Source organism: Callorhinus ursinus, unplaced genomic scaffold (genome assembly GCF_003265705.2).
Source record: "Callorhinus ursinus isolate GAN/ISIS: 27379988/994484 unplaced genomic scaffold, GSC_fseal_2.0 scaffold9, whole genome shotgun sequence".
Lineage (NCBI taxonomy): Eukaryota > Metazoa > Chordata > Mammalia > Carnivora > Otariidae > Callorhinus > Callorhinus ursinus.
In genome coordinates, this window is record NW_027397071.1 from 58361418 (window position 1) to 58378742 (window position 17325).

The 17325-nt window shown below is 56.6% G+C and overlaps 1 protein-coding gene across 13 annotated transcripts in view; it reads left to right on the top strand.

Moving 5' to 3' along the window:
* Positions 1-17249, top strand: part of SSBP3 (single stranded DNA binding protein 3) — a 160127-nt gene extending 142878 nt beyond the window's left edge. For 11 of the 13 annotated variants that reach the window (XM_073896703.1, XM_025871699.2, XM_025871700.2 and 8 more), the window contains 9 exons: positions 4933-4997; positions 5678-5726; positions 6361-6396; positions 6909-6963; positions 8287-8357; positions 15605-15683; positions 15905-15933; positions 16067-16168; positions 16966-17249. In XM_073896703.1, the coding sequence (XP_073752804.1) occupies positions 4933-4997; positions 5678-5726; positions 6361-6396; positions 6909-6963; positions 8287-8357; positions 15605-15683; positions 15905-15933; positions 16067-16168; positions 16966-16995 (516 nt within the window). In that variant the 3' untranslated portion in view covers positions 16996-17249. The remainder of the gene's footprint in view (positions 1-4932; positions 4998-5677; positions 5727-6360; positions 6397-6908; positions 6964-8286; positions 8358-15604; positions 15684-15904; positions 15934-16066; positions 16169-16965) is intronic. The other 2 variants (XM_073896698.1, XM_073896699.1) reach the window with 1 other exon arrangement.
* Positions 17250-17325: the final 76 nt, after the last annotated feature.

Here is a 17325-nt window from a genome sequence, read left to right on the forward strand (position 1 = left end):
GGTTCTTGGAGGCTTAGCAGCTACATCTGTAAAATGGGCGTGAGACCAGCATCTGCCGTATAGGAGTGCTCAAAGGGGGAGGCTCAAGTTCTGGGTGTGACGCTTGGCATGGGGTACTCCCAGTAAGCAATGTGTGCCTTCCGACTTAGGGGCTGAAAATCGGTGTTCAGGACTCTCATTGCCTGGGTTTGATGATTGCTTTGAGTAGTGTGTGTTTTTGTTTCTGTTTTTTTTTTTTTTTTTCTGGCCAAGGCCATTAGCCTTCTTTTTGTTTGTTAAGCCTATAGTAATCCTGAGGTTCTGGAAGCTGGGAATGGATGTCAGCAGACAGACCCAGAGCAGAGTATTCTGTTAAGTTTAGGACTTCCTCCTGACTTTAGCAGAGTCCCTGACCAGCAGTCTGGCACACTCTTGTGGCATGCTTTAAAGAGGGGAGGCTCCTAAAGGCTGAAGTCTTACCAAACAAGGCCTCTTGGGTCCAGTGTGGCTCTCCTGACCTTGCCAGGTGGTGTGCAAGAGCTCTCATGTAGACCCTGAGAGGGGTGACCCAGAGGGGAGTGAGAAACTAGCCCAGGCATGAGGCCAGTTGATGCACCCCACCTCCACCAACCTCAGGGGCTCTGGAAACGTCTCCCTTGTTCTTTATTTGACTTCACTGTATCAATAGGGAGACCCTAAAGTGCTTTGCCCATGTCTCCTGTACCTGCCTGGGTAGAGTGCAGTCTTAAATTCCAGGGCCAAACCTCCCTTAGAGCAACCCAGAATGTCTGCCCCAGCCCTTCACTGGGGACAGAAGGGCCTGGCCTGGTGTGGGACAGGTTTTGGGGTCAGCCAGGGAGCAGGTACTGCAGAGCCTAGAAGTTTTGGACCCGAAGGCTGAGGGCAGGACCATCCCATCTCCTGCCCCCAGACCTTTCTGGCTGTCCCCTGAGGGTGCGCTCTTGGTCATTCGCAATGGACAGGAGAGGGATGAACTCAGAACTTAGTGCTGGAAAACAGGGTTCCAGCCGCAGCTCAGCCCAGTTGGGCCTCTGGTCCCTCATCTGCAAAATGGGCAGCCGGGTGATCACCTCACAGGGTCCACTGTAGGTCTGGTAGAAACAGCATGAGGTGCCTGCAGGGTGTTCCACGGACCCCACTCCCTCCCTAGAACACGGGCTCAGGGGGGCGGCGGGGTGGGGGGAGTCCTGTCTGCCACAGCCTGGGCTCTTAGAAAAGGAGGCCGGCCTCCTCGGGCAGCCTTTATAAGCACCACTGTATACACAGCGCCATGCTGAGACCAGTCACAAAGGTGGGAAACCATCAGCCTGTTACTCCAACTGGGGAGTAAGATTTTTAATGGCCAGTGACCACTCCAGAACTTTCTGAAGAAGAGGTACACTGTAGTCTTGGGGCTACTTTATAGATTTCAAAGCCAGATGGAGTGACATTTGCACTTTCTGAGCCTGTGCTGCGATTTAGCCTAAATGTCACAGAGGCCCCAGCAGGCCAGGCATCGCCCCGCCCTTTTCCCGGAGTGTCTCAGACAGATTTTACTCTGGTTTGGTGAAACGGCCAGAGCCAAAAAGGAGGTAATACATCCACTTAATTATGGTCTTTCTTTAAAGAATTAATGTCAGTATCCGATGGGAATGTTTTGGCTAAGTTTTTCAGAAGTGACTCCCGTTGGAATGAGCCTAGAACTGCAAGGGCTTCTGGCCAGGCTCCCGTGGACAGAACGCAGGGCCCCCTCAGGGATGCTGTGGCTCATAGACCCCCTGGGTGCCAATGACTAGTGTTTCTGGTGTTCAGGCTGGGGATGGAATCCACACAGGCTAGCATCAGATCGCCATCCTAGCTCGTGTGTGTTTGAGAAAGTGAAGGATAACCCCTGATCTCTATGGACAGTCCTGTGCCACCTGGAAGAAACTGCATCTTCCTGCTGGTCCAGGACAGCCCAGCTCTTTCTTCGTTCTGAGGCTTCTGAGCAATGGCCCCAGCAAGAGATGGAAGGATCATAAACCCGGCCAGAGTGGCTGGGGGCTGGGTGGGGAGAAAGTGGGGCCACTCAAAGCACCTTCCTGGTGGGGGCCCATAGAGGCCCCCAGGCCCCACATGATGAGAGGGGGTGGAGGACAGGACCCTGCTGCCCAGGAAACTGCCTGGACGGTGTATCCTAAAGGCTGGAATGTTCTTTCCCTGCTTTAAGGTGAAGATAGTGCTGGGTGGGCCGTGGGCAGCACCAGAAAGACTGGGAGCTCGGGGAGTCGGAGCAGGCCCCAGCCATTCGTTGTTCCTGAGAGCGGACCAGAGCCCTCTGCCCAGGGTCCGGGGTGTGAGGGGACGAGGGTGAGGGACCACCGTCGTGGATGTGGCCAGCCCCACAGTGCGCCGAGGGTCCCTCCCTTGCGTCTAGCTGCCCCTGTCCATGCAGAGCTGTGCTGATGGCACAGGAAGGGGGGGCGTCGGGCTGCTGGTCACCTCGCAGTCCGGTGCTGTGGGCGGGCGGACGTGGAGGGAAGAGAGCTGCTTCTGAGGAGTCTATGAAACCATGCCTCCAAGCCCTCTATGAGAAGGCTGCTGTTTCTGCTTTGAGAACTTCCCCCCAAAGTTGCCCTTCGGCCCTGCTTTCACCCCTGACTCAGCGCGTGCCCTTGGGCAAATCTGTGGCCCCTCCAATCGGGGAGGCATACGTGGCCCTGCAGGGCCTGTGCCTCTGGCAGGGAGGACGGGGTGGGCGGCCTCCCTCGCGGGAAACGGCTATGCTGGCTATTTGGGAGGCTCTGGAAGGTGAGATCGAGGTAGGAACTGGCACCCCAGAGCCTCCCCTGGCGGCGTGGCGCACTGCACGAGCGGGCCTACTCCTGGAGTGAGCACCTGGCTTGTTCTCTCCTGTCGCCCCGCCTGCACTGCCGTGTCCCGGGCTCCACCGGGCTCCGAAGGCGGGCCTGCAGTGGGCGGGAGAGGGAGCAGGGCCACTGCAGGGGCTCTGTCTACACCGTGGCCCCTGCAGGCTCCCTGTCCTGCGGCGGCGGAAGTGAGGCTGAGCTTTGTGGAGGGATCGCAGAGCTGCACGTGGGGCTTCGGAGGGGCCCTTTAAGACCCAGGGTTCTGTGATGCTTAAGGCAGCATTAAGGGCTTTGGTGTTCGTTCTGCTGCTAACATCCCGGATCAGAACACACCTCCGAGAGCTGACAGAGCACTTGAAAGCTGTCGTTGCGTTTGAGCCTCCCGGGGCTGTAGGGCTGGGGGCTCTCTGTCCCCATGGCGGCTGCGCCAGGGGCTTTCACGCTGCTTCTGCCACTCAGCGTTTTCATCTTTCAGGCAGGGACCGCGATGGGGCCGTTGTCACAGCCATGTGCCCAAGCCGGGGCTAGCTGTCCTGTGCTCCGACCTCCCGTCCGCGGCTCTGCCTGCCGGCCCGAGCCACTGTGAACAGAGAGCACCTGGCTCCTGCACGTCCCGGGGCTGACGCGGGACCCCTGTGGGGCCACCCCACTCTGCCTCCGCGACTCCAAGCCTTGCTCTCTGCCAGTCGGCCCGGTGCTGTTCCTGTTGCTGTCTACACGCTGTCTGTGTGTCCTTGTAGACTCCAAGCCGCTGTCAGGGTGACCAGGCAGAGGACGTGGTCCCGCGGCTTTCAGGCTCAGGACCCGGGCCTTGGCTGAAGAACCCACCCCCAGCATGATGTTGGCTCTGAGCTGGTCCGCTCGGGGCCTTTCACCAGATGTGTGGTGGGGACAGTGCAGAGCCAGAGGCTTGTAGAGCCGGGTTTTAACCCCAGCTGAGTCACTGGCTTACCAACTCCGGGCAGATCTTTCTCCCCTCAGATCCTCAGTCTTCTCTTCTCTAAAATGGGAGTGATACTAGCTTCATGGCATTGTTCTAAGGCGTGTTAGGTGCTTCCTCTGCCGTCAATTTCCCACCACCCGTACTTTGGTCAGTTTCTACAAAGGCAGAGCTTAAGCTACAACCAGGCTCGTTTTACTCTCTGTTCATTTACTTAATCACTCCTTCATTGATTCAGCACCCAGTCTGTGATGGCTGCCGTGTGGGGTGACGCATGCATGCAGATCTTTCCGATACAGTCCCCACCTTCACCAGGTCCTCAGAGCCCAGTGGGAGAGACGTGTGGCCACGGCCATAGCCCAGCGTGGCAGGGGTCAGGGCATTACAGGGCATGACGAGGGTGAGCAGTTAACCCCAAGAGGTACGCAGGGAAGGCTTCCCAGAGGAGGTGCTCTTCAAGCTGGGTTTGGAGGATGTGTAGGAGCCCAAGTGGAGAGGGGGAAGCAAAGCATTTCTTCTGAGAAGAAAATAGCATTGGAAGTGGGGAATCAGGGGTAGCAGTGACAAGAGGTTCCGATTCTGGCACTCTTTTGACCCCCCGCACCCCAGGAGTTTTCTTCCTGCTTCTCCAGCACCGTGTATGTCGAGGGCCGGCCCCACAGGCTGACCCCTGAATCAGGCAACCTGATCCAGGGGTTGGGGGACAACCCAGGTATGGGGCAAGCGGGGGGCAGTGTCTGTACATGCTGGACCGTGGGGACAGCCAGCGGCCAGGCCTCTCAGGGTTCCTTCCCCTCCCACATTCAGACCCAGCCCTCACCCCCAGCCCCGGAGTTTCTGAGGTGGGCCGTGTTCACCAGTCGGCTCTGTTACAAGCCCGTTCCCGTGCCCCGCCCAAGACCCGAGATGTGAGGGCTTGCCAAACACTCCCATGCTTTTGAGAGAACCATCCCGAAGCCTCCCTCCGTGCTGGCTTGTCATTGTGGTCCCGTCACGTGGTTCCCACCCCCTCACCTTTTTTAACGAATATGTTATTTTTTTTTCCTCATCAGATCCTTTCCGCAGACTAATCCTCTTGCTTATATTCTGTTTGTCTTCCCTCCCTCCGCCTCTCTCCGGTTCCCCTTCTCCTTCTCATAGACTGACCCTTGGTTATCGTTGCAGAATTATGGCAGCGGCATGAGACCACCACCCAACTCCCTCGGCCCCGCCATGCCCGGGATTAACATGTAAGGCACAACTGACCTCGCTGTTGGCTCAGAGCCTGCGGCTCGCCCCCCCTCTGCCAGCCCCCCGAGACCCTGGCGGACAGAGGCGTCCCGGGCACCTCTCCGGCCCTCTGCCCTCCCAGCAGTGGCGTGGGGCAGGTGTGGCAGCCGCACTGTGATGCGCCGCACGGTGCGTCTCTGGGCCTGTTGCGTGCATCGGCCCAGCCGCTCCTCCGAACAGCCCCGGGAGGTGGGTCTCACCGATTCCCCACTTACAGATGGGGGAACTGAGGCCCAGAGAGGTGAAGTAACTTGCTTGTGCTCACATGGCTCTAATGATAGGGTTGAGATTTGAACCCCTGTACAGCTGACCACCAGCTGCTCTAGTGCTCTCATCCCTAATCCCCCTTGCGGGCGTAGATCCCCGTGAGAACCTGTGCGTTCCCTTCCTGGGAAAATGCACACACACGGGAAATCTTAACGTACGTTACACATATTCCGTATAATTTATAGGAGCTTGTAGATTTCCGCGCATGGAGCTGCCCGTTGCTCCCCGAGAGCCAGATGGTGTGTGAGGCCCTAGGCCTGTGTGAGGGACTTCCTGTTAGTGATGTCAGCCCTCTCGTTCTGGCCCTGCTGGCACTCCCCGTGGGGTTGATAAGACCTTGTTCATGGTCGTCCTCTCTCTCTCCCCCTCTCAGGGGTCCGGGAGCTGGCAGACCCTGGCCAAATCCTAACAGTGCTAACTCAGTGAGTACCCAGGTTGGATGGGATGGTGTGGGGAGGGGTTTCTGAGATACAGGGTAGTCCTGTCCCCAGGTTGGAGGTGTCATCAGAAGCAGGGATGCAGCAAGACTCCTCCCCCTCCCCGCACCCCCCAGTGTCTGCAGGGAGGAGCCCTGCTGTAAGTGGAGGCGTGGGAGTACCGTGCTGGGGCCTTCGGGGTTCAGGCCTAGCCCTGCAGAAACCCTGACGGGTGAGCTGAGGGCTCACTTAGAGAGCACTGTGCACCTAGCAACCTCTGGCGATCCTCTCTTCCCTGGCAGGGCTGGCTTCCCGCACTCAGGGCACGGAGCTGGGAAAGGGCTCCACTCAGAAGGCCAGAGGGCTGGGGAGAAGCTCCCGCTTTCCCGTCCTCTTTGAGCTGGAGGCTCTCCCATGTCCACGCCCCTCCCAAGCTCCCTGCCAAGGCTCTCAGGATCAGTTCAGTGTGGGAACTGGGCTTTGTTCACACCCCCGGCCCTCCCAGGGACACGAACCAGGGAGCCCACCGCCTTTCCCAGCCAGAGGGGGAGTGTCCCCAAGTGGATTGGGGAGCCCAAGGGCACTCTGAGTATCAGAGCAAGTGACTCTGACGCGTGGCTCCCCCACCTCTTGTTTTTAGATTCCATACTCCTCCTCATCACCTGGTACCTACGTGGTAAGTGGGTGTGGGTGTGGGGCATTGCGTGTCCCGCCCCATGTGACTGAATGTACAAGAGAACTTTCTCCAGGGTCCCTGTCTCTTTCCCCTTCAGAACACGTTCTGAGCACACGTTCCAAACTGTGCTAGAACTGCTGTCACTGTACAGGTATCTCCACCTTCTGGTGGCCCAGAAGTCCCCCAACAAGACCTATAGTTGGGTCCCCATCTCGGGGGCTGACCAGTGGGCCCAGCTGGTTTCCATCACAGGCCTCTGGTTCCACCCAGTGCCATGGCTGCCTCTGGGTTTGAAGAAAGGATGGGGGCGGGTGTTGGGGGCGGGGAGGGAGTCCCAAGTCCAGCTCCCCCAAGGCTTGAACACTCAGACTCTGCTTGAGCTTTAGCGAGAGCTGAATACTGGGCTGGGCCCTGCGTGAGCCCTCACCTTTGATGTCTCTGGAGCTCGGTGACTTCTCCCCACCTGTATTGTTGTCGTGGGTTTTTGATGGCCATTTTTATCTCATTTCCAGGGACCTCCTGGTGGTGGTGGCCCCCCAGGAACACCCATCATGCCTAGTCCTGCAGGTAAGAAGGCTTGGGGAAAGGGTGCCATTGAGGGAGCAAGGGGTCCCGGAGGGGCCCAAGTGCAGGGCCAAAGCTTACCAGCTACTCCTCCTGGGCAGCGTTGCCTCCACCAGTATCTTAGTGTCAGGGAGTTAGGAGGCAGGAGGCCCCTGTTGCCAGTAACCTGCCCTGTGGCCTCAGCCAGGTCACTCTTCCTCTTTGGTTGAAGGGATGGGGCAGAGTGGGGGAGATCCAGGAATGAGGGGTCTCACTATCCTCGGCTCAAACCTGCTCTGGCTGTGCATTTCTCTCGGTCACTAAAAAGGGGCTTTGGAATGCTGGCATCCTGGGACCAGGACCATATAACATGATGCCTCTTGAGTTCCTCGAACTCTTGGCTTCCGGTCCTCTCTATAGGAGATCGCTTCTCCCTCTTTCTTAGATCAAAAGAGGGCATGCGTGCACACACGTGGGTGTGCACGCACACGCACACACACACAGCCATCACGTTTGTGTTTCTCTCCCAGCTGAGAATAACACACTACCATCTAGAAGGAATTCCACCAGTCTTCACCTACCCAAAGAATAAGAAGCGAGAGGTAGCTGGATTTCTCCCTGAGAAATAGGGTGCCTGCTCCTGATAGAAACATGCTAGCTGGTTTTCTAAGGAGACTTTTCTAGTTAATTGGGGGAGATGGAGGGGTCCCTCTGTCCCCAGACTCCCCGACCCCCAGGAGCAGTAGGGGAGTGGGTGGCTGTGATGTTCTGGCCCCCACTCCCTCTCTCTCTTTCTGCTGCTGCATTTCGATGAGCTGCGTGACCTACATTCAGACTGGGCCACATTAAACCGCTCCTATGTTAATGCGTCTTCAGCCCCATCCTTGCCTCCCCTCCTGCCCCATCAGCTTGGCAAGGTGGCCCCTGGGTAATTTGTGGCGTTTCTCTTTCCCCGATGTGATTAAAGCCGCTGGGTGGGATTGGGGGTGGGGGGACGCAGGTGGCTGTCCCTGCACAGTGCCCAGCAGTGTCTGGGGACCACATTGGGTTTGGGGTGGGGAGATGAGAATTCGGACCTCCCACCCCACCCCCCTTTGCCACGTTCACGCTGCCGTCCAGACGTCCTGGGATTCTTCGTTTCAGGGTTGAGTGGTTTTTTCACAGTTGAATTTTCTGTGATTAAAAACTTGGTGAATCTTCATTAAATACAAATTAGCCAGAAAATGGTGGCACTTAGAGGAGATTTTCGGTGATAAAATACAAAAGAATGAGTTCAAGTGCCACGAGTTTGTTTTAATTAAGAAATGAATTAATCACCCCGACTTGTGGGTTTCCACTGTTCTACAGATTCAACAAATTCCAGTGACAACATCTACACAATGATTAATCCGGTGCCGCCTGGAGGCAGCCGGTCCAACGTAAGTCCGCTTTCTAATAATTTACATATCAGATACCATAACAAATCATAATTAACTTCATCAGCTGAGGGGAAAGCAAGTTTAATTGATTTCAGCCATTTGTTACCAAAGATGAATAAAATAAACCGTCAGAAAAGTGATTAACTCTTGGGGTACTCGGTTCCCATCTCATAGCTGGGAGAGAAGGGGGGTAGCATGGTACCCTCTCCCCTCTGGTCAGAGCGGGGCACCTGGCCTCGCTGTGCGGGTCCCCGCTGCTCCGAGTGGGATGTCCGTGAGGGAAAGCGCTAGGCTGCGGCTGGACCCGGGCCCCACCCTGCCCTGCTGACGGGCTGTGCCGCCCTGGGCCAGTCTGTCGCTCTCTCAGGTCTGGGGCTGTGGGTTCCTGGAGCCCGTCTGGACACCTGCCTGCCCTGTGCCTCCAGCCCCTTTGGGAGCCCCGTGACTCCTGCATCCTGGGGCTTCCTGGCCTCTCCTGTGTCACTGCCTGGCTGGGAAGCCGCCACCCCCCCCCCCGCCCCTTCTGGGCTTCTCCAGGTCCCAACCCTCAGTGATGTCGCAGCTCAAATTCCACTTCGTCTGATTGCTGCTCACCCGCCACCTCCGTGTCCCCTGTCCTGTGCCGGATGGCCCTTTGACTCTGCAGCTGTGGCCTGTCTCCCGTCTCCCAGCTGGGAGCTCCCTGAGGAGAGGGCTGGTGTGACTCACCTCTGCAGACAGCTTTTCTGCACCAGGCGAGGGAGGTGACTCACGCTGGCCTTGCCTCGGGGGAGTGTGTCTGGAAAGGAGGCTGCTGGGGGACCAAACGAACAGTCTGGGCTGCAGAGCCAGAGGGTGGGTGTGGGGCCCCAAAGTTTTTCTGGCCTTTTGGGGGTGCTTCGTTCAGTTTTGTGGGTTTGGGTCCTGATGTGACACTTGAATCACCACTGGCCTAAACACCGATCGGGGGCTGCCCCATGCTGGACGGTGCACGTGTTCAGTCTTCTGGATGCCGCTGGATGCAGGGGGACCTAACCCGAGGATCACGTGACTGAGAAGCATGGGACCCGCACTCCTTCACCCTTGCCTCGTCACCCCTGTCCCTCTCCTGGGCAGCCAGCAGTCCTGTCACCCCTGCTTCTCGTTAGGGCGACCAGGCATCAGGTTTTAGCATCACTAAAAGCTCTGTGTCCCAGGACAGCGAGCGTCCAGGGTTTTGGCAGTGGATGCAGAAGGTTGGGTGGGAGGGAGCAGGGCTCTTGGAGCAGCCCCAAAGCCAGGGACTGAGCTCACTGGGCTCCGCGTCAGTTGGAAATGGCAGAGAGGACCCTTCTGCTGCGGCTGCCCCTTCCCTGACCACGGACGCCAGCGCTCGTGGCCTGCGAGCTCCCAGTGGACCGTCCACACCACGGCCCTCCGGGGGCAGCTCAAGTGCACGGTGGCCCGGACGGGGTCAGCCTTGGCTGCGCCTGCGGACTCACTGTTGTGCTCTGTGTCAGGATCGTGCCGGCCTCATTTTCCACGTTGTGAGTATGGGCGCCAGTGGGGCCCCGACCTCACCAGACTGGCGGCTGCCAGGCGGGAGGACACACGGCGTTGAGGGAGGGGAATGATGAACACGGAGGTCCCGCACGGTGGGCAGAAGGGGGCACGGAGGCCCTGGGGTGCGGGTCCGGGCCAGACAGCACAGCTTCTCACGCGGTCCGAGAGGCGCCCCAGCTCAGCCAGGGAGGGCGGCCAGCGGATTAGTTGGGGCACTGCCACCGCCACCATGCCCTTCCTGCTGTGGCTCCGTGAACTGAGGAGGCTCCATTCCCGGGTTCAGTGGCTGCACCTGTGTGCCAACAGAAGGGGGCGTTTCGATTTCCAGCTGATTCTGTCAGCTCTTGCCAGCAATCGGGAGCTTCTCACAGTCTGTCAAGTGGTGCCTCGCATCATGGTGACAAAAACACGTCCCCCAGCTCTTCGGTACTTTGACGCAAAAGCTGGAGGGAGCTTCACATCGGTGTGTTGACTTCTGTGACGATTTTATTTTTTTAATTTATTTTTTTTTAAGATTTTATTTATTTGACAGAGACACAGCGAGAGAGGGAACACAAGCAGGGGGAGTGGGAGAGGGAGAAGCAGGCTCCCCGCAGAGCAGGGAGCCTGATGTGGGGCTCGATCCCAGCACCCTGGGATCATGACCTGAGCCGAAGGCAGACGCTTAACGACTGAGCCACCCAGGAGCCCATTCTGTGACGATTTTAATGAAACTGCAGAAAACAAATGAAAGATGGCTCTTGTCTAAATACAAGCTCGACTTGGCCCCTCTATCTGCATATTTGGCACATTTCATTTGGTGTATGAACTTATTACCTGCTAACTGTCCCGCACACCTTGTTCCCAGCTCTGCTGCCAAAGGGTATGGCTTGCTCACCTGTGATGCCAGGCTTTCATAATGAAAGGTTTGGGTGACCTGTCCGTCTTCTCAAAATGTGCAGATACACTTAACGGGACTTTGGACTTGGTTGAAGGGGAGAGAGGCCCCGCATAGAAAAGGTATTAATGGGTCAGCCTGCCGTGACATTCTTCTCTAATGGGAACCGCACTGAGATGAGAATGTAGAGGAATTCCAGGAAGATGGAAATGTTTACGCTGTGGATTTAGAACCGTTCAGTGATCTTCCAGGAGGCCACCAGGAGCCTAGAAGAGGATGAGCAGACCGCTTCTGAGTCACTGGGGGAGGTGGGGTGGGGTTGGGGGGTTTGCATCAAAACCTCATCGGCCGAAGTGTAGGGACTTGGGTTTTGGAAATGAGATTGCCCGAGAACTCAAAACCTGTCACCAGTAAAGAGCAGCCACATTAAATAGCACTTTCTCAGCTTCTTGAATAAAACTGTAACATACGGGGCATCTGGGATGCTTAGTCGGTTCAGTGTCTGCCTTCGGCTCAGGTCGTGATCCCAGCGTCCTGGGATCGAGTCCCTCATCGGGCTCTGTTCAGTGGGGAGTCTGCTTCCGCTGCTGGTGTGCTGTGTCTCTCTCTGAAATAAATCTTTTTTTAGAAAAACTATAAGTTATTTGGAGTCCCGCTTGGATCTCACAAGTTCATCTCACCTCTGTGCTTTAAGCCACTTCCCTGAGAGAGAGGTTTAAGTGAGAACAACATCCACGGTGCTTTGGAACACTTAGAGGTGATGGACATCTGAGACAGGACAGGCCTGCTGATGGATTTAGGGATGCAGAGGTCCCGACTGGCAAGCGCTGGTCTCCTTAAACGAGCCTGTAGATAGAGTATGATGGACCTCTTAGGAGAGTTGGAAGGGAGTTCTTGCAGGTCCAAAAACCCGTGCGAGTCAGTGACATCCCAAGTACTCCACGCACAGACATGTTTGTAGAGAGGCTATTTCCGTGTCACCGTGTTGGACTGACAGCAGGGCCTGATAAGAGCAAAGCAGCAGGTCACAGTGAACTTTGCATTTGCCTCTGTATTCAGTTTACCACTACCTAAAGAAATTAAAAAGCATGGCCTAGAGGCTGCAGGCAATCCAGAGAAGTTCTGGGGGGAGAGCAGGCACCTTCTGCCCTGTTGCACCCACGAAAACAAGTTGGGTCACCGCAGCAGCTCCACCGCAGCCCCTGGGGAAAACTCCAGCCGTGTCTTCTTGACCTGGCCCGGGCCCATCCAGAAATGTGGCCTCCTGTGTACCCATCCGGATGCTCGTGATTTTTTTAAAAGATTATTTATTGGGGCACCTGGGTGGCTCAGTCAGTTAAGTGTCTGCCTTCAGCTTGGGTCATGGCCCCCGGGTCCTGGGATCAAGTCCCGTGTCGGACTTCCTGCTCAACTGAGTGTCTGCTTCTTTCCCTCTGACCCTCCCCCCCTGCTTGTGCTCTTGCCTGCACTCTCTCTAAAATGAATATTAATTCAAGGGGAGCCCACTTGTGTGGGAGTGAGAGAAGAGAGGGGAGGCAGAGGGGCATAGGGGGAGAGAGCGAGAATCTCCAGCAGACTCCCCACTCCATTGAGCTCAGAACCTGACTTGGGGCTCAGTCCCACAACCCTGATCAGGTCATGACCTGAGCTGAAATCAAGAGTCGGACACTTAACCGACTGAGCCACCCAGGCACCCCAATAAATGTGATTTTTAAAAATCAAACATAAGTAGTATCTGTTTAATCAGTCCATCGCATTTAGCTTTTTAAAAAAAAACTTACATTTGTATATTTTAAGACTATATAGTAATAGAGCCTACAAAATTTAAATACCCAATAAAGAGCTCAAATAAATTACTGTATTAGAGGACAGAAACATTATAAAAATGTTATGTTTTTCTCAAACCGTTCATTTAACTAGTCCTCTGTTCACTGCTCCCGTTAACTAGCCTTACTCTGGCTTTTTTGAGATAATAGCTTGTGTGTAACAAGGTCACTAACACACAATAAAGGAGTGGTGCAGGGAGGGCAGGTGTGTGAGGTCGGAGCGTGGTTCACACAGACACCCAGACTCCGCCGCACACAGCCAATCTGCCCGGCGGCGCTGAAGCGGCGGAACGCGTGGAGGGCAACAGGCGTGCATCGCCGGCGCCTGGCTGGAAGCAAAGCCTTCTCCCGTATGACCCTGGAAAGCACAGGCAACAAAAGCAAGAAGCAGGTAAATGGGACTTGATCAAGACTGAAAACTTCTGCGCTTCAAAGGGACGCCTTCCAGAAGGTAAAAACACAGCCCACAGGGTGCAGAGAACATTTGCAAATCACATACCTGATATGGGACTCGAATCCAAAATATGCAAAGAACTCTTAAAACTCAGTCATGAAAAAACAGCCTGGTTTAAAAAATGGGCCGAGGGTCGGGACAGGCATTTCTCCAAAGACGCACTGGTAGCCAACAAGCACACAAAAGGACACCCCGCCCCGCCTCGTTGTCGTCAGGGAAATGCAAATGAAAACCACAAGGAGCTCAGCCCTGCACGCTCAGGAGGTAGGAACCGAAAAGGATGCAGCTGCTGTGGAGAGCCGTCTGGCAGGTCCTCGAAAGGCTACGCAGGAGCCCCACGTGCCTTGGTGCTTCCACTCTGGGGTTGGTCTCTCCCCACAAGAAACAAAGCGCGTGTCCACCTAGTGATGGCTCGCAAGTGTTGGGAGCGGCGGTGCTCGTGATAGCTAAAAAGTGGGAACAACCTCAGCGTCCCCCGGCTGAAGGGATAGAGGGCATGCAGTCTCTGTGTACGCTGGAGTGTGATTTGGCCAGAGAAGGAATGAAGTACTCTTCCATGCCCCAGCATCGGTGAACCTTGCAGACAGGCTGAGTGAAGGGAGCCAGCCACCAAAGCTCATGTAGGATTCCGTTTATACAAAATGCCCAGAACAGGCAAATCCACAGAGGCAGGAAACAAGTTAACGGTTGTCTGGGGCTGGGGGTTTGAGGGGGAATGAGGAGGGACTGCTAATGAGTACAGGGCCGCTTCGTGGGGTGATGAAAAGGTTCTAAAATGGATGGTGGTGGTGGTTGCACAAATCTAAATACACGAGAAACCACTGAATTGTATACTTGAAATGGGCCAATTGTATGGTATGTGAATTATATCTCAGTAAAGCTGTTAAAGACAATATGCAAGAGGGGCGCCTGGGTGGCTCAATCAGTTAAGCATCTGACTCTTAATCTCGGCCGAGGTCTTGATCTCAGGGTCATGAGTTCAAGCCCTGTGTTGGGGTCTACTCTGGGCATGGAGCCTACTTAAAATAACGATAATAATAATACACAAAAAACCACAATGATATATAATTTCAAATCTTTTTAAATATATTCTGTTAGAGTTCTGTGTTCATGACCTTACCATGCTTGGAGAATGTTTTGTCCGAGGGGGCTGTGTCCTGAGTTGACTCCCTAAAACGTCAGTCACCCTTGTCCTCTCATTGGGATTAAGAAGTGTGAAATTTGTTGCCAGAGGTCAAAAATGTGCCCTGGTGTCTGTGCGTGGCCCTTGGAAGCCTCTGGGGCAGCGGGAGGCAAGGAGGCTGCGGCTGGGGTGTCCATGTTTGGGTGGATGGGCGAGAGGGAGCACCTGCGCCCCAGCCCCGCCCCTGCAGCCTGGGCACCCTGGTCTCCTCCTGCACTCCCTGCTGCCAGCTGCCTCTTCCTGTGCTTGCGCGGGACCCCTACCTAGAATGGCTTCCACGACCTGTCTCTGCCTGCCCAAGTCCTACCCCTCAGTTATTTTGGTCCTCTGCCTCCTCCTCCGTGCAGCCTGTTTGGATTTCTCTGCCCTCTCCCCAGTGCCTCTTCCTGAAGTCTCGGCCCTGCCTTGTCTACAGCTCCCTTTGGAACGCCGCACGTCTGTCCCACAGGGAAGTTGGGCGTCCGCAGCTGTGGGCTCCTCTTCCGGGCTGAGACCCAGCTGTGACTCGGCTCTGTGTCCCTAGCCCCCAGCACGGGCCAGATGCCACGCAGTGCACCCCTGTCCACCCTGACGTCCGGTCTGCATCACAGGGCCTTGGCTGTCCGGATGGGGCTCAGCCCTCCCTTCGTGACCATGTGACGTTTGATTGCTGCTTTTCTGAGATGGTCTTAACGGTTCTCCACAGGCCTGAGGCTGGTGGGGCTGGAGCAGATTCGCCTCTGGCCTCTGATCAGCCTGCGCCACCACTTCGCCACGGGGATGTCCTCAGGGGCCTCCCTCCACACTGTCCCCTGCCCAGCTCCTCCCCTCCCCCCCACCAGGTGCCCGGTAGACCCCATCTCCTCACCTCCCCCTTGGAACTCCTTCATCTCTGAGGCAGCACTCAGAGGCCGTGCCCCCGTCCCAGCTCCTCCCATCTCCAGGGGGACGGGGCCTCCGGCAAAGCATTTCCCGCTCTCTCTGTGCTAAGGTTTCCTTATCTGTAAAATGGGGCGGAGAAGCATTAATACTTTCGGGCCCTCGCCGGGCCCAGGCAGTCATCCATTTGTGTGTGTGTTTCTGTGTGAGGTTCTGACTGGGGAGCCGCACCGTCCACCCCAGGGACAGAGAGAGCCCAAGTCCATGCCACTTGGTTAGAGAGCTGTCCCGGTGCGACACTGTGTGGCCCCGGCCCAGTGTCTTTCCCTCTCTGGGTTTGTGTCCTCATTTGGTGCATAGGGTGGAGCACCTCTGCCCTGCACAACTCCGGGGGCCCAGCCGAGGGGCCCGCCAGAACGGAAGCCCCCTGAGGGCACAGCTCTTTTGCAGCTGGGTGTGGGAGCCCAGGAGAGAGCTGCAAAGGGCCTCGGGCCCACTCAGCCACCACGCCCTGTGCTTCTCCCCCAGTTCCCGATGGGTCCAGGCTCGGACGGCCCGATGGGAGGCATGGGCGGCATGGAGCCACACCACATGAATGGATCGTTAGGTAAGCGGGCACCGGCCCCATGGTCACACTGCACTCAGCCAGGCCTGGTCCCCCCCCCCCCCGCCCCCCAGCTGGCCTTGGCTGGGCCCGGATGAAGATCCACAGAGATCCAGCCAGGACAGGAGACTCTGCACAGAAGTAGTGTGGGATTTGGGTGGGTTTGGAGGCCTCTCCACGGAAGAGCAAACAGGAAACTGAATCTGAGCCTTCCTTCCTTCCAGGGTCAGGTGACATAGATGGACTTCCAAAAGTGAGTGTGTATTCGGTTTCCTCCCTGACAGCATCCACCCTGCCCCAGCCCCGAGGCCCCAGAAAGCTTGTCTCCCCGTCGGGTGGGCCAGTTGCTGGGGCGCTGGGGCTCACCTCCTCTCTGCTCTCTCCAGAATTCTCCTAACAACATAAGTGGCATTAGCAACCCTCCAGGCACCCCTCGGGACGACGGTGAGCTAGGAGGGAACTTCCTCCACTCCTTCCAGAATGACAATGTAAGTGCTGCGTGCCCCCCTCCCCCCCAGTTTTGCCCCAGGATTCCTCCTCTTACGGGGCCAGGGGCTGTTCATTGAACAAGTTGTGGCGCCTGCTGGCCAAGACTAGCCTGGCTGACTGGTGTCCCAGCAGCCATGCCACTGGCTTTCTCCTTGGTCCCTTTTCTCCACAAGGTGCGGAGCCCCCCACCCCCCACCCCCCGCATGGCCCCAACCACTGCCACCCTGACCACTGGCAGGTCCTTCTGGAGGCATCTACAGGGAGCCACAATGCCTCCAACACCGAGAAAGTGGATGTGGCTGGAAGAGCCCTGGGGTGGGACTCAAGAGGCCTGGGTTCTGGTGCTCTGGGCCTCTGGGCAGCATGGCCTCTGGGGGTCCACTTCTTTCTGTCCTGGGGAGGAAGGTTCGTGCAACCAGAGATTTCCTGGGGTCTCTGTGCAGAGGGCCTGCTTCTACTTACCACCTCATTTGAAGAAACAAGGTCATGCTCTAGCAGCTTTTGAGACCCCCCCCAGACTGGCTCCCGCACAGGGCACCCTGGCAGAGCCCTGGCTCGGCCCTGCAGGAAAGCAGCCCAGCCGGCCCTGGGTGGGGTGGGCAGTGTCTGGGGGGAGATTTGAGAAGGGGGGGCAGGGTGGGGGTAACGGCAGCCCCCGGAGCTCCCACCATGGCGAGGCACAGGCCAGTGCTGAGCCTGCACAGCCATCCCAGGCTTCCCCAGACGGGCCCTCTTCAGCGCCCAAGGCTCGCACACCCTGGCCCTCACAACCCCGCCTCTGCTTCGCCCCTTGCAGTATTCTCCAAGCATGACGATGAGCGTGTGACCCCCTCCTCTTCTCCGAGACGCTGAGAGAGCCGGCATTTCAGGCGGGAAGATGCCAGAAATTATGCAAGAAGAAGTGAGGTGTCATTACCCAGGAGCTGGGGAGGGGCGTCTCCCTGCTCCCCCTCAGCCCCCACCCTCCTCCTCCAGTCCCCCCACCTGTCCCAGTTTTAGTTTCATGCAATAAAAAGGCCGAACTTTTTATTCCATAAAACATGAAGGACAAAACTCAAAATAAAAATATATTTCAAGTCAGTGACCAGAAAAATCCCACCCCTTGCCCATTCCCAAAAGGACCTTTTATGTACGTGACACTTTTTTTGTTTGTTTG